The sequence below is a fragment of the Hemitrygon akajei genome, chromosome 16 (assembly GCF_048418815.1).
Source record: "Hemitrygon akajei chromosome 16, sHemAka1.3, whole genome shotgun sequence".
Classification (NCBI taxonomy): domain Eukaryota; kingdom Metazoa; phylum Chordata; class Chondrichthyes; order Myliobatiformes; family Dasyatidae; genus Hemitrygon; species Hemitrygon akajei.
The window spans coordinates 27422134-27446355 of record NC_133139.1 but is presented as its reverse complement, the minus strand read 5'-3'; the positions used below and the strand labels follow the sequence as shown (position 1 = coordinate 27446355).

The 24222-nt window shown below is 38.8% G+C and overlaps 2 protein-coding genes across 4 annotated transcripts in view; one reads left to right on the top strand and one right to left on the bottom strand.

The window, feature by feature from the left end:
- sugp1 (SURP and G patch domain containing 1) overlaps positions 1-14665 on the bottom strand; it is a 44857-nt gene extending 30192 nt beyond the window's left edge. The window contains exons 1-3 of the mRNA XM_073068520.1: positions 14615-14665; positions 4002-4203; positions 2119-2213 (exon numbers count right to left, since the gene is read on the bottom strand). Of these exons, the coding sequence (XP_072924621.1) occupies positions 2119-2213; positions 4002-4203; positions 14615-14636 (319 nt within the window). The 5' untranslated portion in view covers positions 14637-14665. The remainder of the gene's footprint in view (positions 1-2118; positions 2214-4001; positions 4204-14614) is intronic.
- A 274-nt stretch (positions 14666-14939) lies between these two features.
- LOC140739885 (SURP and G-patch domain-containing protein 2-like) overlaps positions 14940-24222 on the top strand; it is a 34351-nt gene continuing 25068 nt past the window's right edge. For 2 of the 3 annotated variants that reach the window (XM_073068518.1, XM_073068517.1), the window contains exons 1-2: positions 14940-14980; positions 22154-24094. In XM_073068518.1, coding sequence (XP_072924619.1) covers positions 14959-14980; positions 22154-24094 — 1963 coding nt within the window. In that variant the 5' untranslated portion in view covers positions 14940-14958. Of the gene's footprint in view, positions 14981-15035; positions 24095-24222 lie in introns of those variants that run through there. The other variant, XM_073068519.1, reaches the window with a different exon arrangement.

Sequence of the window (24222 nt, the reverse complement as noted above, 5' to 3'; positions counted from 1 at the left end):
CTTTTTGAGTTAGTGATTTAGATGCATATCATATTATTACTGAGTTAAGTATTGTATGTAATGAGTTTTTGCTACAACAAGTGTATGGGACATTGGAAAAAAAAATGTTGAATTTCCCCATGGGGATGAATAAAGTATCTATCTATCTATCTATCTATCTAAACATATATACATATCAGCTTTAAAACATTAAAACCTTAATAAACTTTATTTTCAATTTTGAAATTTTAATTGAACTCCTCAAAACCAATTTTTTCCTTATCGAGGTTGGAGAGGAAGTAAAGAACTTCAATTTTCTACTGCACTACAGATGGACTTCTATTTACAAATGAGTTACCTTCTATAAAAGTAATCAGAAGTGAAAATTTTTCAACTGAGAAAGAGAAACTTTGTTCATGTTACAGGACTTAAAGATGTCAAAACAAAAAAAAAAGAAAATTCAGTACAAATATCTAAAAATATGGGAATAACAGAGTATGCACCAAGGTTTTTATGGGTCTTGACAGAGTGGGCACATCCTCCTAAGAAAGAAACTGGAACATGAGGGCTACCACCTTGAAAAGAGTCTCAAGTCTTTGGAGCTCTCTTCCCGAAAGGCCACTGGAAGCTGAATTTTCTGAAATAGATTCTTGATAAGCCAGGGAATTAAAGATTTTGAGAGTAGGCAGGAATGCAGGGTCCAGCTTGCAATCAAATTAGGTCAAACAAACCAAATGGGTTTACTCTCGCTTCTTACTTGTACATCAGTAGGGCACATGGGAGATGAGGGGCATAATTTTTAGCTGGTGTCCAGATGATGCTGGGAGTGGCGACTCTGAGCTTGATAGACAGCAGTGCTGATGGCAAGGGCTCTTGCTGTTACTGTACTTGTATGGCTGGTGTAAGCAACTTAAAGGTCATATGGCATAATTTTACTCCTTTATCTTATGGTTTTAAAGTTCTTTGTAGCAAATATAGCATCTTCCATTATGCGGTCACACCTATTGCAGCACCCCATATTGGGAACATCTTTGAAGAAGGTTTTATCAATGGAACAAAATGGCTTTAAAACCTTTCATAGTAAGCTCTGCCTGCTCTTTTGCTTCTTGTGTCCTCGATTGCCCAAACTCTAATAGATCCTAACTTGCGAGCACTGTGCTATGTGATTCCAGTACTTCCAAGTCATCCTATTTGCTATGTCAAGCCCAGCTTTATTTGCCAATGTGATCATGTTTTTATGGAATGTTTTTTGGGTACACAAACTCAAAGGCTGTGCACATACCCTAGCTATAATTTCCTCCACACAATATTCACTGTTCCTTGGGTTTCAGTATTATTATAGTGGCATGAGATGTTACAGGCTGACTGCATAACTGTGTACATGGGAATGATAAAATTACAGAGTTGTATGAAATGCATGGAACAGAAGAGTTTTATGTATTTTACACTGGTTGGAAGAGGCCTGAGCAATTGAGTGGTCTATGTCTATGTTGCTTTAGTCCCCAATTTGCACTCCTGCTCAATATGAAGAAACAATCAGATTATCAGTGCTCAAACACCTCTTACCACATGCCAGATCACAACCCTACCATTGCCTTCAGGTCAGCCGAGACTCAATTTCCACAGGACATCCACAGTCTTGAACTTCATAGTCCCACAACCCTGTAAAAGTTATTTCTACCTCCTCCCCAAAGTTTCATAGGCAAGGCGATCTTGGTGGACTACTGTTTTAAGAGGCTCTTGTTCCACAGAACTTACGCTTCCTTTATTCTTCTTGTTCTTTAGATGTACATACATAACTCCATAACTTGGTCAAAATGGATAAACTTGGTCTCCACCTTACCACAGGTGTTCAGTTTGCATCACTTCTCCTCAGCCTCTCTGCAACTTAAACTCACTTATTGTCTCATCTATCCATCTCTGATGAAAAGTCATCCACCTGAAACATGTAATCAGTTTCCTTCTCTACAAATGTTGCCTGATCTGCCGAGAATCCCAAGTATATTTGAGTAAGATTGTGATAGGATTTTTTTGAGTTGTGAACTAAGGCAGGCACTGTGGTGACACAAGTATCCCAAACGCTGATCTTTCAGCATAACTCAGAGCTCCACCACATCCTGCAATCCAAACTCTCCTTACCTGAACTTGCTTTCTCTTTCTGCATCTTTAGGAATTCCTGCAGGAAGCTCCCATCATTGGCAAATTTGTTGGATGTGTTCGTTTCATCATTATCCCTGCAAAATAATTAGAATAACAATGAATTCCAGACAAAACAGCAAAAAAAAATATAGAAAGGGCCTTAAAAGTATAGTCTCGGCCCGAAACGTCGACAGTGCTTCTCCCTATAGATGCTGCCTGGCCTGCTGCGTTCCACCAGCATTTTGTGTGTGTTTCTTGAATTTCCAGCATCTGCAGATTTCCTCGTGTTTGATATAGAAAGGGCTGATATAAAAGTTTCAAAATTCAACTAGATTGCTCTAAAATAGGCTATGAATTGAGTAAACCTCAGGCTGTGTGTGTGTGTGTGTCTCTCTCTCTCTCCCCCCTTCCCTTTCTCATATTGTCCACTCTCTTTCAGATTTTGCTCTTTCTTCTCCAACCCTTGACCTTTCCCATCCACCTGGCATCCCCACTGTTTAATTCAGGCATCTCCACATTTCTCTCTCAGTCCTGAAGAAGGGTCTCTACGCGAAACATTGACCGTTTACTCCTTTCCATCTAATACGGGATTTGATATTGATTAGAAAATAATTTGACTGATGAACCTAAATGTGGATTTATTAAAGGGAAATCATACTTGACCAAGCTGTTAGAGTTCTTTGAGGAATGTCTTTAAGTAGAGGAGGGAGAATCAATACATATGGCGCAACTGGATTTTCAGAAGGCTTTCTTAAAAAAATCCCAAGCAAATTACTTAACAAGATTAGATCACATGGAACTAAAGATACTGGTATGGATTGTTAGTTAACAGGTAAAAACAAAGTGTAGAAAGAAACACATTCTTTGAAGATGGGCAGGCGGTAACTAATGAAGTACTGCAGGAATCAGGGATAGGGACCCGGATATTCAGTTTTTAACAATGATCTATTTTGCTAATGCCATAAAGTGCTCCCAATGGCATGTGCCTCACATAGCTTCTGACAACCAAGTCAAACTCATGGCTTTCATGTGTGATAGCTACTAAGCCCGGTGGAACCTTTTCTACTGACAAGACAAGGGACAAAGGCAGGTTACTGCCACCTTAAAAGCAGTCGCTTCAGGCAGATGGGGCTCATCAGCTATGGTTGGCAGCTCATCTAGAAGGAGGAAAACTCTGATCTCAAATCTCCATTGCCTTGCAGCTTACCCACTCATGGAGAAGGCTTTGGGAGTAACCCCTGATGGGAAAAATCTGGAGCTGGAGCCCCTACATTGAACTCAACACTGACTGGAAAATCCAGTGACACTGTCAGTACCAAACTTGATAAGTCTCTGCCGTTCCTTTGGGTTCATCAGATACATGGAGAGGGGAAGCTTGCTACATGGGCAACAGCTTGTTCTCCATATCGTACTGCCTAAGCTTGCATACCAGGACAGTCGCCAGGACACAACATCCATGGTCGACCCTGACCGAAGGAGGCATCACTCACTCAATGCAATAAAACTGATTAGAAATGCATTAGTGTTGAGATGCAGAGGTTTAAAAGATGTAAACAAGTAGAGTGAGCAGACAAAAGCACTGCAGTTGGAATAAAATGCAGAAAAGATGTAAAGTTATGGACTTTGAGGAAAGTGAAATAAATGCTGAGAATTTTTATGATGGCGAATTAGGATTCAAATAGACTTGAGAGTTCTTTATTGCTTGCCAACATGAATATAACCTATTTATTCTTTCACTTTTCTTTTTGTTAATCTGTCCTCTATCCATGCAGACACATTATCCAAACTCTCATCTATTATAATCAAATTCTTCATCTCAGAGGACACAAATTATTTAGAAGTAAACTGAACACTACTGATGGTAGGTACTAATCGGCACTTACTGAGCTGGTGCTGCCTGTAACTTTGTGAAGCTGCCCTTCTTAGCCTTCTCCATTTTGGCCTCAATTTCCTTTTTCTTCTGTGCTATCAGCTCCTCTTGCTTCAGTAGGTTCACATACAATTTATTTGGTCTATTGGAGGAGCCTAGGCGCTCCAGACTAAAGGATCGTTCACCACTGGACTTGATGCCTCCACCAGTCTTTCCTGCATTAAAGGAAAAGGCAAAATCCAAAATAATTAAATCAAGATAGTTATGCAAAAAAGGCATGGTTAATACCAATCATTCTTTATAGTCAGTAGGAGCACAATGTCAAATATTACTATCCTAATATGCACTCCCTTTGAACACTCACATACACTTAACTGCAGTCAAACCACAATTAGTGTTTGATCCAGAACCTGTACTTGTTAGTGATAACTGCAGATGTTTGATAATATAATCACATAAAAATGTTTAGGAAACTTTCATACTGAATTTATGAAAACACTTAAGGTAGACTGGCATGAATACAACTGTTATTTAATCTGTATTCTGCCCTCTGCTTCCATATGATTGCTTACTTAATTACAAACATGATATCCTGATTATATACAAGAGTATATTTTCCTGTAATTCATACTATCATTTTAAATTCACAGGTAGCCATGTATCCATCCAGAAATCACACAGTGATTGACCTATACCTACTAATACCACTTGTTTATGTGGTCACTACACCTGCATCTACATAATGCAGGTGATACTTTACCATGAGATGGAATTACAGATCTCTGTGCAAGAGTAGACTGTACTTACAGTGATACACTGGTACACGTCAGTATTATATCCATGTATAGTCACAGACATATACCCACAAGTAATGTACCCCATTTATATAGCCTCTAGCCTTTACTGTACTCTAGGGTTCTACAATATCAGACCTGTACCATCAGTATCATAAACTGTTAGTCGTGAATCCACAAAATTATACTTCTGCGTCATTCAGATCATAATATCCTCTTGGGTCAGAAGCAAAATTTTGGGCAACTATAATTAAACATTGCACTATTAGATCTAGACTGTCCTAAAATTTTGGACATTTTTATTGAAATCAGTCATGGCTCAGCAAATGATGTTTTGAGTCAAAAATCAAAACATACCCAAGCAGGCTTTCCCAATGCAAGACTGATGAACTACAGTGCTTGAAAAGGTGCCATATTACTAATAAGATATGAAATCAAGACCATCCACTTTGGTGTATGTAAAAACTGCAATGGCATTAATCAAAGGAAAGTGGTGAGTTTTCTCCATTTGATGGCAGTAGACAGGAATTAATAGGGAAAAACAGTCTGTAAGTAAAAGGGCCCCTGACAAGGGGGAACCTTTTAAAACTGAGATAGTGAGAGTTCGGGATCAGCATATTCCTGTTGGAGTGAAAGGTAAAGCTGGTTGGCTCTGATCAAGAAAAGGGAGGCTCACATCAGATACAGGCTGCTGGGATGAAGAAAATACTTTTGAGTACAAGGATGTAGGAGGGAAGTCATGAGAGCATAAAAAGACTTGAGATGGTTTTGGAAGATAGGCAAAGGAGAATCCCAAGAGATTAGTGCAAAAGAGCAAGAGAATAGGACCCTTTAAGCATCCCATGTGGTCATCTATCTGTGGAGCTATGGGAGACAGGCAAATCATTGAATGAATATTTCTCATCTGTATTTACCGTGGAGGTCATGGAAGCTAGGGAATTCAAGAGAGAGAATACTAATACCTTAAAACATATCCACATTACAAAAGAAGTAATGGCAATTTTAATGGCTAAATCCTGGGGTGTGACCAAGTGTATCCTATAATATTCTGTGAAAGTTGCAAAGAAATTGCTAAAGCCTTGACAGAGGTATTTGTATCATCATTAGCACCACTGAGATACTGGACGAGTGGAGGATGGCTAACGCAGTGCCTTTACTTACGAAGGGCTGCAAGGACAAAACAGAGAACAGCAGGCTAGTGAGCCCAACAGCAGCAGCGAGAATGTTACTGGAGAGGACACAGAGGCAGGATCTACCAGCATTTGGAAAGGTAAAGACTGATTAGGGATAGACAGAATGGCTTTTTGCATGGGAGATCGTGTCTTGTGAATTTGATGGGAGTTTTTTTTTGAAGAGGTGACCAAGAGGGCTGATGTGGACAGAGCAGTAGACATTGTGTACACACGACTTGAGTAAATTCTGCATGGGAAGCTGGTCCAGAATGTTAGAATACATGGAATCCAGGGTGAGCTAGCCAATTTGATAGACAATTGGCTTGGTTGCAAACGAGAATGATAATGGTGTGCTGGTTTTCACACTGAAGGCCTATCACTGGTGGGTGCTGCGGGGGGGGGGGTAGTGCTGTTCATCATCTGTAGTAATGGTTTGGAGGCGAAGGTAGTTATCATCGTAAGTTTGCAGATAACACCAAATCCGTTGGTATAGAGGACAGTGGATCATGAAGAAGATTCAATGGGATAAACAACAACTGGGAAAGTGGGCCATGAAATAACAGACCAAATTTAACTCAACCAGGTGCAAATTGTTACATTTTGGTAAGGTACCCAGTAGATAGCAGGGCCTTAGAGAATGTTGTGAAACAGAGAAATCTAGGGGTACATACAGTGGTGTGAGTAAATTTGAAAATCCTGTAGAATTTTCTTCATTTCTGCATAAATATGACCTAAAATGTGATCAGATCTTCATGCACGTCCTAAAACTAGATGAAGAAAACTCAATTAAATAACTAAAAAATCATACTTGTTCATTTATTGAGAAAAATGATCCAATTGTACATGTATTTGTTGGAAAAAGCATGTGCACCTTTGCTCTCAGTAACTGGTGTGACACTCTTTTACAGCAATAACTTCAACCAAATGTTTCTGGATCAGTCCTGCACATCGGCTTGGAGGAATTTCTGGTCATTCCTACAAAACTGCTTCAACTCTGGGATGCTGGTGGGCTTCTTTGCATGAATTACTTTCTTCAAGTCCTTCCACAACATTTCTATAGGATTGTCAGGACTTTGACTTGGTCAATCCAAACACAAGTTTTCTTCTTTTTAAACTATTCTATTGTCGATTTACTCATCTTTCAGATCATTGTCTTGTAGCATTATCCAACTTCCATTAAGCTTCCGGTGACAGACTGCTACCCTGACATCCCCCCATAGAATGTCTTGATACAATTTTGAATTAATTATTCCCTCAACACTTGCAAGCTGCCTGGGTCCTGAGGCAGCAAAGTAGCCAAAGACCATAATGCTTCTTCCACCATGATTAACAGTTGGATAAGGTTTTGGTGTTGGTGTGTAGTGCCCTTTTCCATCCAAACATAGTGGTGTTGTATTTCTGCCAAAAATTTCAACTTTTGTCTCCACAGAATGTTGTCCCAGAAGCATCGTGGAATATCTAAGTGGTCTTTTGCAAACTTGAGATGTGCAGCAATGTTTTTTGTTGGAGAGCAGTGGTTTCCTCTTTGGTGTCCTTCCACGAAAACATTCATTTTCAGTGTTTTTCTTATAGTGGACACAAGAACATCCAGAGACTCCTGCGGGTCTTTTGCTGTTACCTTTGGGTTCTTTTTCACCTCCTTCAGCATTGCACATTGTGTTCCTGGTGTGATCTTTGCAGGATGTCCACTCTTAGGGAGAGTAGCAATAGTACTGAATTTCCTCCATTTGTAGACAATTTCTCTTACTGCAGATTGATGAACATGCAGGGAAATGCTTTTGCAGCCTTTTCCAGCTTCATGCATCTCTACAATTCTTCACCTAAGGTCCTTTGAAAGTTGATCAAGGCATGATGCACATAAACAGATCTTTCTTGAGAAGAGCAGGCTCTGTCAGTAACCTGGCTTTGTGTATCTCTTTTATAGTGCAGGGCACCTCTACAATCCACACCTTCAATCTCATCTCATTAATTGGAACACACAACTCCATATAGCTTTAGAAGGCATTACCCCAGAGGTTCACATACCTTTCCCAACAAATATATGTAATATTGTATCATTTTTCTTAATAAATGAACAAATATGTTTTTTTTGTAATTTATTTAATTGGGTTCTCTTCATCTAGTTTTAGGACTTACATGAAGATCTGATTACATTTTAGGTCATATTTATGCAGAAATAGAGAATATTCTACAGAGTTTTCAAACTTTCTAGCACCACTCTGGTTCCCTGAAAGTGGCAACACAGCTAGACAGAGTCATGAAGAAAGGATCTGACACATCAGTCAAGACAAAGAGACTAAGAGTTGAAGCTTCATGATACAACTATGCAAGACCTTGATTGAGACCACAGCTGAAGTATTTTCTACAGTTCTTATTATTAACCTATACCAAAAAAAGATAACTTTAAGCAGGATGAGTGCAGAAAAGGTTCACAAGGATGTCACCAGTTATACGGAAAGACTTCATAGGAAGCTGCCTTATCCTTGAAGCGCAGGAGGGTGAGGGGTGACTTCATAGAGGTATAGTTGATTCCGTCTGGTTAACTGGACCATTGGTTAATTGGTGTAGCTGCTTATTTAAGGCAACTCTTAAAGAACAAAAACTAATCTAAAAAATAACTGGGATTCCCTTCATTTATTTCGGACACTGTGCCACTTAATTGGGACAGAGACTGTTGCCAACAGTTTCTAATTAGTGTCCGTTAGGTGGCCGTTAGTCACTACACCATGCATAGAGTGAATAATTTTAAATAATGTCAATTGGGTGTGCTTGTGTTATGCTATTCTGACATGGATATGGAGCTACAGTGGAAATCATGACAAATTCTACTGCTTTTTGACAATTATGCAGCACAGCCTAATTAGAACGTTTCAGAATGACATTGACGTTGGTGAACCACATTCTCGAAGCAATTGAACAAAATCTACCAACAGGCAAGGAAATGAGTGCAAGAGTTAATCTTTTACAGGCAGTACAGTTAGTCACTGAGAGTTGGCGAGAAATAAGCAATAAGACAATTTAATACTATTTTGCTCTTCTGCTCTTTGTGGTTTCAAGCATTCGAGTTTGAAGATGCTCCGAGTGAAAATGAAATGATTTCACTACTTCAACAAGCTAGGACCTATGAAGAATTTGAAGGTTATTGACAGTCATCTTAAATGTTACAATGAAAATGAAGATTTGGAGGATGCAATCATCAAAAGCATAGAATCAAAACATCGGGGCCGGGGAATATGAAGATGAGGAAAATGAAGGAGATGGCATAACTAAACTTGAGCTCGTGACTACAGAGGATGCCAGGAAATCTATTGCTGGATTATGACACTACTTCATGCAGGAAGGCAATAAAGGCACTAGATGTTTACGCTGATTGTTCATTTACAGCCAGAAGGTCAAGGCAGTATACACTGGATGAATTTTTCTGTCAATAACTTTTGGGAACTAGTACACAGATTTATAATACTATAACAGGAATGGTGGTGTTCTAACTTGTTCGGTATTTCATTTAAATAAATAACTTGTTACTCATTTAAATGATAGCTTGTCTTTTTCATACCTTTTTAACTATTTCCATGAAACTGGCTAATTGGGCCAAAATGTACTAGTCCTGATGTGTCCCAAATAATGGGACTCCATTTTATATAAAATTGACGGGCATAGATAAAATGATTATTGTGCCTTTCTCACAGGCTGGGGAATATAAAACTGGCATGCATAGATTTAAGGTGAGAGGGGAAAGATTTAGAGGGGACTAGACGACAATTTTTTTCCACACAGAGGGAATGGGAGTCTGGAATGAGCTGCCAGAGAAGGTAGCAGAGGCAGGTACAATTACAATGTTTAAAAGACATTTGGATGGGTACATGAATACAAAATGTTGCAAAGGATATGAGCCAAATGCAAGCAAGTGGAGCTAGCTCATGAAGGTAACTTCAGTGCCATCTGTATTTAAGTAACATTTGCATTTTCATCTAATAGTAGTGAAACAGATTAACTGGTTACTTATTTTGTTCATCAGACATAATCTGCTTAGAATAATTTCTGTAACACAACAGTAATTATGCTGGAAGTATTCTGTTAATCTTAAAGCACTTTGGGACAATCTGAAGTCAGGAAAAGTATCTACACAAGTTCAGTTCTTGGGCTTCAGCCTTGCCAATATTTTCATTTACTAATTATTAAAACTATGTACATAACCATAACTACCTGTCAATTATATCTGAATAACATTTTCACAATATTGATTTGTCAGCGAATGGAATAAATTTGAGATTCAAATTATATAGTGGGAAGGGGAGGAGAAAGGTGGTGAATGGCCCTTCACTTGCTTTTGTTACAATGCTTACCTCAGGTACAAATGCAGAGTTTATTAGAACAGGAAAAATTGCTCTAGGTGCACTCAAAGTTTTGACTGGGATTTTAGTATTGAAAACATAGCAGAGAGTTTGTTCAATCAAGAGCGTGATGGGTTCACACTCTAAGTGCTAAACTCATTCTCTGGGTGCACTATCATTGTGGGCAAATTAATGGACTATTAATCTATAACTGTATTAATATTCTGGAAACCATTCAGATCCCACCACAATAATTCTGGACGAAAAAAGTATTAGTAACATTAGTTACAACATGAAGTGCCATAAAAACCCACCAGATTAATTGCAGGCAGAAAATTTTGCCTTCCTTACCCAATTTGATTTTAGTGTGACTAATTACTTAGCAATATGGTTGACAACTGATAAGCTTAATAACTAAGCAACTAAGAATGGGCAATAAATGTTAGCCATGTAAAATGGTTATTATGTCCCAAGAATGGAAGGTAATAGCTTGAAACTTAATGAATGTTGAGATGCCTTGATGGAGTGAATGTGGAGAGGATGTTTTCTACGGTGGGGGAATCTAGGATCAGAGAACACAGCTTCACAATAGAGGAATGTTCAACTAAAAAGGAGATGAGGAGGAATTTCTTTAGCCAGCGAATGGCAAATCTGTGGAATTCGCTGCCACAGGCGGCTGTGGAGGCTAAATCGTTGGGTACATTTAAGGCAGAAGTTGATAGATTCTTGATTAGTCAGGGCATGAAGGGTTATGGGGAAAAGGCAGGAGATTGGGGCTGAGAGGGAAATGGATCAGCCATGATAAAAAAGCAGAACAGACTTGATGGGCCAAATGGCTTAATTCTGCTCTGGTACCTTATGGTCTTATGGATATTCAAGTTGAAAGCATAGCTGCCCAATGATGGAATCATTAAATACATATATGCTCAAGAGGCCTATAATATAGGAATATAAAGATCTCAGAGTTGTAGAACAGCTATTGAATGATTTGAAAATGAAGATAATTTTAAAAGTTAAGATGATGTTTAACCATAATCCAGAATAGGGCAGCAGATGAAAGACATACTGGATATAGTGGGTATTGGCACATGGCCATTGAGGTTTAGATGTCCTTGACTGTCCAAAGATTTGTGTATAATGAGAGATCAAGATAAACCAGAAAACAATAATTTCTGAAAAGATTCAGAATCCAGATGCTGTTTTGCATATTCAATATATTTTTGGTAACCATAAACAAAAAACACTGCAAAGTATGTTCCCCAAGGAGCCCACACAGCACTCAGTACATTACTAAAGTGTTATAATGATTATTTATTGAACAGTCAGAGGCTTTACAAATGAGACCTGGTTCTCAAGTATCAAGTTAAAAGAGAAGCACCAACAATTTTATAAACATTGATTCGCCTTATTGGGATTACAGTATTTAATTTGAGGCAATATGATTCCGGAAGAATGTGATGGTTTTGAAGTGCAGAGTCTTACTGGAATATCATGTGATATCACTAATCAATAATATGGATGTGAACGTACAAGGCATGGCAAGTTTACCAATGACACTAAAATTGGTGGTGTCATTGACAGTGAAGCAGGTTATCACAATTTTAGAGGGATCTTGATCAGCTGGCTAAATGGGCTGAGGAATGACAAGTGGAATTTAATTGGAGGTAGATGGGTTAAGATAGGATCAAAAGTGGAGAGAGTTAGCAGCTTCAAGTTCCTGGGTGTCAAGATCTCTGAAGATCTAAACTGGTCCCAACATATTGATGCAGTTCATAAAGAAGACAAGGCAGCGCCTATAATTTACTAGGAGTTTGAAGAGATTTGGCATGTCAACAAATACACTCAAAAACTTCTATAGATGTACTGTGGAGAGCATTCTGACAGGCTGCATCTCTGTTTGGTACGGAGGGGTTACTACTGCACAGGACCGAAAGAAGCTGCAGAAGGTTGTAAATCTAGTCAGCTCCATCTTGGGTACGAGCCTACAAAGTACCCAGGACATCTTCAAGGAGCGGTATTTCAGAAAGGCAGCATCCATTATTAAGGACCTCCAGCACCCAGGGCATGCCCTTTTCTCACTGTTATCATCAGGTAGGAGGTACAGAAGCCTGAAGGTACACACTCAGCAATTCAGGAACAGCTTCTTCCCCTCCACCATCCGTATCCTAAATGGGCATTGAATCTTTGGACTCTACCTCACTTTCTTTTTAATACACAGTATTTCTGTTTTTGCACTTTTTTATATCTATTCAATATACGCAATTGATTTACTTGTTTATTTATTATTACATTTTTCTCTGTTAGATTATGTATTGCATTGAACTGCAGCTGCTAAGTTAACAAATTTCACGTCACATGCTGGTGATAATAAACCTGATTCAGATACATCTTGAGAAGAAAAATGAGGGTAGAACTTTCACAGTAAACAGTAGAGTCCGAGGTAGTATTGTAGAACAGAGAGACCTTGGAGTACTGGTACACACTTTTCTGAAAGTGGCATCACAAGAAGACAGGGTGGTGAAGAAGGCTTTTGGTATGCTGGTCTTTATCCCGTCAAGACAGAGAGTATAGAAGTTGGAATGTTATGTTGCAGTTGGTGAGGCCACCTTTGGAATGTTGTGTACAGGTTTGGTCAACCTACTACAGGAAAGATGTCATCAAGCTGGAAGAAGTGCAAAAGGCATCTGCAAAAATGTTGCTGGGACTTGAGGGGCTGAGTTATGGAGAGAAGCTGAGCAGGTTGCTATTTATTTTCATTGCAGCAAAAGAGAATAAGGAGTAATCTTACAGGTGTATAAAATTATGGGGGGGACACAGCACATAGATAGGGCAAATGCACAGTCTTTTTTTAACTGGGTCAGGAATGAAGAATGTGGTTTAAGGTGGGAGCAGAGAGATTTAGTAGGAATGAGGGGCAACTTTTTCACCCAGTGAGTGGTCAGTGTATGGAATGAGCTGCCAGAAGTGGTTGAGGCAGATACATGAATGACATTTAAATGAGACTTGAACAGGTACGTGGATGGAAAACATTTAGAGGGATACAGGCCAACATGAGGGAAATGAGGTTGGCTTGGATGGGAATCTTTGTCAGCATGGACTAGTTGGGATAATGGGATTCTATCTGCAGGGATGAAACAATGGAAAAGTTTGGCTTATTTTCCTTGGAGCAGAGAATCAACAGCTCATAGAGAAGTTCAAAATGTTAAGTTATTTTTCCATAATATTTCCTAACATCTAGCAGGAGTCATAAATCAAAGGATATAGACTAAAGCTGATGACACAAAAATTAAAGGAGATTAAGGTTAACTATTGTGATCTGTAGAAAAAAAACATGGAAGCAAAGACGATAAGGAACTTTCAAAAGAAAATAAGACAAGACACTGAAAGGAAAATAAAAACAAGATTTTTATTTGGGGAACTAAAATTAGTCAACTCTTTCAATGAGCAAGCATTGGTGTCAGGTCTCTGTAAAACACCAAATGCAGCAATGTCCTTTAGCAGAGGAAGTGCAATATTAATGCTGTAAAGTACAAAGACAAACTGCCCATTTAACTTTTCAACTGAACATGAAAAGATTCGCTATTTCTTAAAGGTTATTTATTTTGCTAAATAACCTTTTATTTTGAAAAATACAAGTATAAAATTTCTTTGAAAAATGCAAGTATAAAATAACTATAAAATAAGTATAAAATGCAAGAAAATGGGAAAGTGTTTTAATAGGATAAAGAGGAATGATCAGCACGATGTAGAAACGCGAAACTAGGTGAGTCTGTTTTGTTTGGTCTTGCAAAGTCAAAGCCTAGTCTACTCTGAAAAAAATGAATCGATGACAGAACGGGCAGGAACCAATTCCCAATTAGTAACTTGGACACAAGAGAATATGTATGCTAGAATCTGGAGCAACAAAAATCTGCTGGAGGAATTTAGTGAGTCAGGCAGTAGCAGGACCCAGATTTTCAACCCGAAATGTCAATTCCTTTCCTCCCACAAATGTTACTTGACCCACGGAGTGCCTCCAAGTAGATAGTTAATCCCCATTTACATCATAGATTCAGTAAAAAGGGTATAACGAAGAGAAAAAGTTAAGGAAATTGAGATATTTAATCATGTCAAAAATGTTAATTATAATACCTCCCCACTCAATAATTGGGATTAACCGAATTGCCTGCCTTTTGAGAACAGCGGAGGAATCGGAATTCCGGCTAATGCCTCCTCCTTCAATTATAAGAAAGGCGACGAATTTGGTTAATGAGAAATATTTTCCACAATTCTGACTCTGCAACCCCAGAATTCGCGTCTACCCAAAGAAACAACCCCCAAACCAACCTGCATCGCCTTCCATCGCCATGGCTTCCTATTATTCTGACGTCACTACCGGGTAACTGCTCCATGACGGTCACGTGCCCGGAAACTGATTCTCTACCTGCTCAAGATGCGTAGGAAATTGTAGTTTAATATAACATTAATCTCCAAACAGATTTGTAGATAAAGCTGCAACATTTATGTTTAATATAAGGAAACTAGAATAATGTTCTTTTGAATATATACGAAGCATAAATTATATATTACTTGAAGAAAGAAATAACTTTTAAAATATTAATTTTGTGGGGTTATTTCAGAATGCAACTGCGATACTTCCGATGGTAACGGAAGTGACGTCAACATCAGCAATGGAGGAGAGGTTTTGTCCAGGTTTGTGGGGCTGAGGTGGGGGAGGAAAGGGGGTGCTGAGGGGGAAATAATCAAACTTCGTGTTTGGTATGTTGCCTACCATGATAGGTTTAAGCTGTGAATGGAGCTGTCGGTAACTTCGCTGAGCCAGCAGCTTTACGAAACAGGTCTGATGACAGACTGGGCCTGTTCGTGGTAACCAGGGGCAACCGAGGCCCAGTGTTGGGCAAAGGCCTGACTCACCAAAGCCGGTGAAATCAGGGCGCAACAGAGCCCTGATCTGTGGGCTTTGAGGTTTAAAAAAAAGACCCAATTAGTCCCTGATATCCTGATTCGCAAGTGACCAGAAGCCAAGAAATTTTCACTTGTGAGAAAAGGATTGGATGTTCTTTAATTTGGACTGTGGGGAGAGGGTCTCAATGCTGCCCTCAGTAACTGGAACAATTTAGAAAAAATATCTGGCATTGCTGTGTTGGGATGCCAACTGTGGTTGTATATATTACAGCGTGTAACCGCTTGCCTAAAACAGCATTTTCCCTGCTCCAAAACCAATCCAGTATTTAATTTAAAAAGTGAAACGCTTCAAAGAATATGGAGGCTATTATTTTAATCACCTACTATGTGTTTCATCCAAGGATGCCTATAAATATGTTCAGGAGATTTTCTGTTCCTGCAGACTCCAAAGTAATCCAAGAATGTGAAAGGTTCTGAGACAATTAGTGAATACACCCTCTCCCAACCAGAATGATGCTCCCAGACTGATCACAATAAACACCTCAAGATTGATAAGCATTTTGTTGAAATGCTTTCCAATGACGGCCTTAACCTTTAATCAGTTCAACAGAAATAATGGAAAATTCTTAACACTATTAGCATCTAATGTGTATGTGAAAAATGTTCTGCAACTTAAGTTGAAGTTCTTTGTGTGTATGTGGAAGATTTTCTTCGTTCTTTTCAAAGCTGATCCTGCTGAAAGGTTCTGTTTAATAATTGTCCTATTGATGTAACCATTGACAATTTTGTTTGGACGTAGATTTTACATTCAAATAGTAAAAAAAAAACAGTGATGGCATCTATTATAGGATGTCAAACTGGAGTAAGAGTGTCTTCAGGCTAAAATGATTTCCACTATAGCCATGTTCTCAAGGACACTCGGGTGCCTCTTATTCTTTAATAAGCTAAATTATGTTGTAGGTAGGTGGAATTGTTACATGTGGGGAAAATAATGCACTTGAAATTCTGGACTATCTTTCCAGATCCAGTTGAAGTTACTCCCACTGCCAATGAAAGTCTGATTTATAAAGCCTTTGATGGGCAAGAGTATTCCATGTTTAAATGTACTACCTGAACTGTAAGGCTTAAAATCAATAATAGAATTTATGGAATTTCATGATTTGCTGTCATGTGGATCTGTTTTATTTTCTCAGTATTATACAGCAATAAATTGCTTCACCTGCATGGCACAATAACAATATTACTAAGAGATTTTGGCAATTCAATGCTTCAGATTTTCAAATTGCGTTCCATTGAGCTGCCAAAATCTCTTGGTAATCTCTTAGTAACCAGCACATTCATGTGCAAGGTTTGATGCAAATAATCTGTGCATTTGAGATAAAAATAGATCAGTATGTATGAGTGAAATGTATAGAAGAGTGATGGGGTTATGAAGCAGAATATGCTGCCAGCTGGGGTGAAAGCCAGCTGATTAGTAAATTCTGTTTGAAAGCAATCATTAAATAACTGTAATCTATGGTGAAAGGGTTTTCAGATTACTTTTCAAGGTTTTATGTTTTCAAAGAGGTAAATGTTTTCTTTCTGCCTTTCTAGATGGCTTTCTTCATGATCATTTCCTGTCAAAGGATCCTGTAGCTGATCTTGTCCATCCATTTAGAATGTGATGTTCAGTGGTTGTAGTTGGTAGACGTGACCAGCTCAAGTGTCTTTAGATTGTAAATTGGACTTAAAGTGCAAATTAATCTCTATAATTGGAGCTTGAATTTAATTAATTTATCCAAAGCTAATTAATATTTTCATTATAGTGAATCTAGATAAATGGGGAAGTGTGGCAAGCATTTTATGTAACACTTGGCTCTCCTACAGATCTAGATAGAAATGTAGCTTTTCGTAAAGAAATTTTATGAAATTGGTGATATCTGTGACCATTTTTTTTAAAGGGGGGGTTCTCTTGAAGCCATTTTGTTCAAAAAAATTGGCTGAGAAGAAAAGTCTCAATACGTGGCAATTTTGTGTTTTTTTTTAATTAGCTTAGAAAACTTAAATATCATTTAGAAAATTAAATCTACATTTAATTTTCTAATTTAGCATTTTGTTAGATTGATACTTTACTGTTAGCTCATTCTTATTATCCTGTAGATCATTGTCATGTCACACCAGGGAAGTAAGGCTCTTGAAGTCACATCTTAGGTTTTTTTCAAAACATAATGTTGGTTGGATAGGTTGAGGTTGTTTTCTTTGGAGGCAAAAAGGAGGACTGGAAAATTATGAGAGGTTTTGATAAAATAAGTAAGAAGTGCCTAATTCCCTGAGGCGCTAAACCAAAATTCAAAAACTTAGAATTTATGCAATTATTAAATAAAGATGAAATAGCTTATTGGGATATGGAATTGTGTGTTTGAAAGCATGGTAGAGAAACCCTCATCACATTTTTAAAATATTATTGAATATGAGTTTGAAGAGCCTTAACCTGCAGGATTACAGACCTAGTACTAGATAGTAGGATTAGACTAAGTAGCTGTTTTTCAACTGAAGCATACATTTTTTATGAATTTTTTTTGTTATTTCAGCTTCTGGTGAAAGCCAAGAGGCATCATTTTCTATCAGCGAAAGCTAGAGGAAGATGTGGAAAGGGTGTTTCCTATGGTGCGGAAGTCAAAGACAGCCACAGAATTGAAAGACTTCCTTTTAGAACAGAGATGAGGAGGAATTTCTTTAGCTAGAGAGTGGCGAATTTGTTGCCACAGGCAGCTGTGGAGACCAAGTTATTGGGTATATTTAAGGCAGACATAATCAAGATGAGTACAGATTGAGAAAAGAAAAACTGTTTGTTTTAAGGGTTGATTATAAGATGCTGCAGGTTTAGGTATTTGATACAAGTGCTAGATGAAACACAAAGACAAAGCATCATTCATAAGAAGTGATCACAGTTTGTAGCATGCTACCTCATGGAGTGATAAAAGTAGATTCAGGAATAAGTTAGATGAATACTTGGAAGGAAAGAAAATCCAGAGATATAGAGGAACAGTAGGGATGGAGAGTGGTTTACTAAATGTTGTATAGAGGAGCAAATGTAGATCTAGCAGGTGGAATGGCCATTCTTTGTAAGATAATCTTATGATTGACCACTGCATCCAGCATCCATTAATAGCTGGATGAATGATCTTACAAGAATCACATACTAATACCAGGAGAAATCAATATGGATCTAAATATTTTCAGTGTATTTTCCTTCCTGCAAGACTTTGCCTAGTATAAATGTCCGTCAGGCTGCTGCAGACTGCTTCTACAGTTTTACTTATCCTTACTTAACCTGAGTGGGAATGTGATAATATTTGTCTTAAAACGGAAATTTGGATGCTTGCTGCTTGCATTTTCTGGCGCATCTTTTTACCCTAGATTTGACTAACTGCTGTTAAATCTCATCATTAGGTGAGTAACTAAAAGTGAAGGACAGCTGAGCTGAATATGTCACTCTGCATCCGATTGTCAAACTGAGATTTGTTTATTTTTGGTTACGTTTTCACTGTCTTTTGTAACAAGAGATTTTGGAGTGGGGCTTCTTTGCAATGAATTACATAGGAAGGCATTAGACTGCATAAAGATATAGATGATTGATCAATCCAAGTGAAAAATGGTAAGTAGAACTTCATTCAGAGAAGTGTGAGCAGTGCTTTTGAGGAGATACAACAATGCAGGGGAATGCACAATAAATGAAAAGGTATTCATTGGTGTGAAAGAACGAAGGAACCTTGGAGTGTGTGCATGCACGTGCAGATCTTTGGATCACGGTTCAGTAACTTGACTAGAAGGGCAAACAGGATGACTTCTCAATTTTAGCCAAGGAAGAGAATGTAAGTGAAAGGAATTTATGTTTATGAATTGTATACAATAACTTGGCAAGAGCTTAAATACAGTGTATAGTTCAGGTCAACTGACCAGAAAGGTTTCACTGCAATGGAGAGGGTGCAGAAGATGTCTGAGGATTTTGCTAGCACTGGAAAGTTGTAGTTTTGAGGAAGATTGAATTTTATTCTTTAGAATAGACAAGGTGGAAGGGAGATTTCATTTGAGTTAGATATAATTATGAGGGACCTTCTGAAGTAAATAGGAAGGGCCTAATTTTCTTAAGAGAAAGGATCAAAATCTGGAGGTATATAGCAGATTTAAAGTAATTGGATTAGCGAAGGAAACAACTTTTCACACAAATGTGGTATGAGATTGGAACTCACTACTGGAGGGATGATAGAGGCAGAATCATTTGTCATATTTAAGACATGGATGTGTACTTGAAGAGTCATGACCTGTAGGACTATAGACCTGGCGTTGAAGTTCAGACTAGATTGTGCAGCAGTTTTTCAGCTGGTACGTTGGGCTAAATGGTGGCCCTCTGTACAGTAAATTTTAAATGATAGTGAACAGAGGTGGCCCTGCACCCTTTGCTATCATACACATTCAAGTTTCTTTGACATTAACAAGGATTCCTTTGCGTTGATTCATGATCCTGACATTTTACCTCCAGCTACTACGAAGCAGCAATTTTAACTATTGCATGCAATTCAATTCTGGAATTTCCTTCACATGCATGTGTCTCCATCTCTGCTCTCTTTTCTGCCTCTTTCCACTCCCCCCCCCCCCCCACACACTCTTATGTCCTGTGTGCACATAAGCACATGCTCCGCCTGTCCATTTCTTTGTCGTACTTTCCATTTATTTCCTCTGCTTTTCAGATGTCATACTGCTGATTAATGAAAAGCGGTCTGCAGTCAGCCATATCTGCAGCTTACTGCATTCTGCTCAGTGGCAAAGAGGGCCTACCTCTCTTTGATGCAATCATAGTAAATCCTAAATCTGACATTTTTCTTCTTCTTGTATTCAAATAGTGCATATGAGTTTGTTCATTCCTCCCCAAGTACAGTGATGTTATGTCAATCACACATTTTACGATGCACCATGTTTTCATCTATTTATGTAATCCTTCTCTGTCTCATTTCCTGGTCCTATCTAATGCCCATTTCTTCAGATCTTTATTCTGATTTGAATGGCAGGCAGAGTTAGCTGTCCTTGTTCTCATAGTGCATTTGGTTACTCTGTACACAATTGCTTTACAGAGGAAAAAGGGAAGTTTAAAATTTGTGAGATCCAGTTAAGCAGGTGGATTAAAAGGGGATCACAGCAAAATGTTCCATAGACCAGATTATTTCCTTGGAAAAATACCAAGATTTTACAACCTACAAATGTTAATGCAGATTCCTCACAATGGGGAGGCAAGGAACTAATTCAGTGGAAGACTTGATTATAGATGTGTTTAATTTGAAACTTAAAAGGAGATTGCTGTTCTAAATGTGTAGCAAGTTAAGCTTCACACAAAATGGCTACCACATTTCCTACATTACAAGGATGGCTACCTACGTTAAAACAGTGTTTAATACAAGAAGTGTTTTGGCTTCAAAATGCCGTGGAACATCCTGGGATTCAATTTCAATTCAAGTTTTTTAACTTATCAGATTGAGGATGATTGAATATTTCCAAAGCACACCTTGTTCCAGGAATGAAGAAGATCTGGTAACTTATCTCTCATTGTCATGTTTGCATTTGCCTACATCTGACTAGATCACCTTGCTTGTTCTACATTGTATATTTCTTCCTCATGTAAAATTTGAATCTGCCAAGAATAATCAATGGCAACTTTTGACTTTTGTATTGATCTTGTAGGATTTAACACATCATCTTCTTGGTATTATACAATCAGAAGTGCCACCTCTCTGATGCGGTATTGAATCAAGGCCCATCTGTACTCTTGACTGATTTTAAAATATTCCCCACAACAGTTCTTTATGGTGTCCTGGCTAATATTTATCTATTAACAACATCGTTGAAACATTATCAGGTGATTGTCATGTTATTATTTGAGGCTTTGTTGGACATGATTGGTACAGTTTATCTGAAATTACTGCAAATTACTACCACATATCAAATGTACTTAATTAGTCATAAAGTGCTTTGAGAAATCCTCGGGTATTGAGAAGTACCATTCAAACATCAGTTATCTTTTCATTAGTGCCACGCCACAATAGGACATACCGGACTGAAATTTTATATTTGCAGTTAGTCTTGTTAATGCAAGTCTTAGTTATGCTACCATGATATTGTTAAGAGCATATTTGGCTTTTCTTGTGGATCCAAGAGAGATTCCAAGAACTGAGTTATCTTGAGGAACCTGAATTTTGGTCTGCTTTTCAAGACTATGAACTTCTCAGAATTCTTGTGTTTGGCTTACCTGTATGGATTGATCTGGAAGATGACTTTCAGCAGCTACGTATTCTGCTTTTAGCCAAAGGATAATTTGAACCGCATCACCATGTTGGAAATGAAGGAATGTACACCTCTGCCTCTGGACTTGCACAGTGCTATCTGGGAATTACAAAGGAAAGAGCAATTAACTACAGGATCTAGTCTGTTGAATTCTGTCTTAGGTATTAATGGCCATTGTATCTTGGCTCAGTATACTTCTGGATATCTTTGTCTAAAGTTGTTTTTCTCCAGGCCTCGTTCCTCAATTTGAACAAACAGGATTGTGCCAGGGCACCACACTTCCATACACTATACATGCTTGAGCCCATTGGACAAAAGATGTTGACTCTCTCTTGGATGCTTATCACTTGTTGATTTCCAAATGACAACACATGCGCATTGATAGAACAAGTGATCCTGTTTGTCTTGCTTGCATCCCTTGGATTATGTCAGATTTACGAAAAGCAGTCAATTAGGTGCATTTTGTGGTATAAGAACTCATCATATCTTCCTGATCTTGGTGATGTTATCAGCATGCCCACTGATCACTGATACATTAGCTTTTACATGAAATATAGATTGCAACTTTTTAAAGAGTTTTTTTTCATTTTGATAAAAAAGCTAAACACTTTTTTTCTTCCTTTCTTCCCTCCTCTGCCATTGAAGAAATGCACAACTATGCACCAAGGCGATATCCCAGGGAATCTTATGAAGAAAATTCACAGTATGATGAGCTGGCATACGATTACTATGAATCTCCGTCTCACAGGTCGGAGAGATGGAGGAATGTGTCCAATCAGGCTGATATGCATTCCGAAAACAACAGAAGATATTACGATGATGCTACTTACACTTCTTCATCCAGAGACGATTTCTTGGATCATGAGGATAGAGGTGATCGCCATTCACAGTACAACGATTTGAGGAATCCCACTGACACCGGTGGGGATGCAGGATTGTTTGGCAGGCCAGCAAATTCAAGTGACAGTGATGCCAGGAGAGGATATGGGATTTACCAGAGATCAGTGAGCCCTGCTGAGTCTAGAGATCGACCAGAATCATACAGAAGCCCAAGTAATTGGCAGTCTCAGAGTTCAGTTGATGACTCGAGAGATTACCAATTCTACAGGAGATCCCAAAGTCCTGATGGCAGAGATAGTCATGGTTCATATAATAGATCCCAAAATCCTGTTGCTAAGTCAGGGCATTTAGAATCACGCAGGCGATCCTGGAGCCCTGGCCATAAGACTGGGGATCAGGGATCAAACCCCCCATCAGGAAGTCCCGTGAAGGCACCTGATGCAGAGTTATACAAATTATTAAGTAATGTTATTGATAATGCTCGGCGTATGAAAGCTAGTAAAAATGACCCCTCTCACACATCTTGGAGCAACTCATCTAGGGATTCCCCTCAAAGGGATTCTTCTGCTTACCAGACCGACGCACCTACACTTGGGTTCCATGGAGATGAGGATTATACACCTCATTTGAATCAGCAGAGTTATAGTCACAAAAGCACGGATGTTTCCAAAAGAAGTCGTTCTTTACATGGTCCTCCTAAAGGTACAAGAGCACCTTTGCTTAAGCGTCCCAAGGTTCCAGCACGACGTGGCCTTCTAGGGAGAGCCCCTGGCCTTCTTGGGACTGCACCTGGTCTTCTAGGGGTCGCACCTGGCCTTCTAGGGATAGCTCCCGGGCTCCTGGGAGTTGCCCCTGGGATTCCAGGAACATCGCCTGCCTTACTAGGGTCAGGCCCTGGCCTTCTGGGGACAGCCCCTGCTGGATTAGCAGGGTCGTCCATATCCAATGCGCCAGTGGCCACCTACAGAAATGTATCCTCCGACTCTTCTCATTTGCAGTCACTGGGGAATATATCTACCACTACAGGTAATCAAATGGATCTGGAGCAACAAATAATAAAGTGGGCTGGTTTTCAGAGTGTTGACCATTCTGTTAAAAAAAAGTTTGATTCCAATACAGATACTTACTCTAAGGTAGTCTTAGCTTTCCGCTGCTTGATGTCGCAACAGCATCAGGATATCTGTCAGTCATCATCAGCAGCACATCTGGGCCTCACATGCCCTGTGATAGATAATTCTTTTGTGTCTCTGCTGAGAAGGAAGAATATCATTACATGCAGGAAAGCGCTGGATGATCTTGTACAACATGAAGATCCGCTTTTGCAAGAGATTCAGAATAGACTGCTGGAATGTGTAGGTCCCCTGTTTGTAGCAACCAATAACCATGAATTGAGCTCCAAGGTGCAAAGTTCACAATCCGCTAACGAACTTGCCAGTGTACTTGAGCAGGTGATCACGGCATGCCGCCAAACAATGGTATTTGTTGGGCAAACATTTGCGTTTGTCAGCCAAGAAAGAAGGAAGAATCTGTTGAACAAAACCGGACTTGCATTAGTAGCTCCAAGCTATGAATATTTCACAAATCTGGAAAACAATGAGCTGTTTGGGAACAAATACACAAATGAGCTGAAGAGCCGAGTGGAGCATGTCTACCTTACTCCAGTACATAACCAGGTTTCTAGTTCCAATAAGTTCATGGTCAAAGAGGAACAATCATCAAATGATGCAGCAATCAAGCCTTCAAAAAGTGAGTAACCTAAATAATTTATCTTCACAAAAGTTTAAATGTAAGTTATGAATCCCAGATACAATTGCTATTGAGTTTTTTTATTTGATATCACATAACATCTTGAGGAAGATGGCATTGACTTTTGC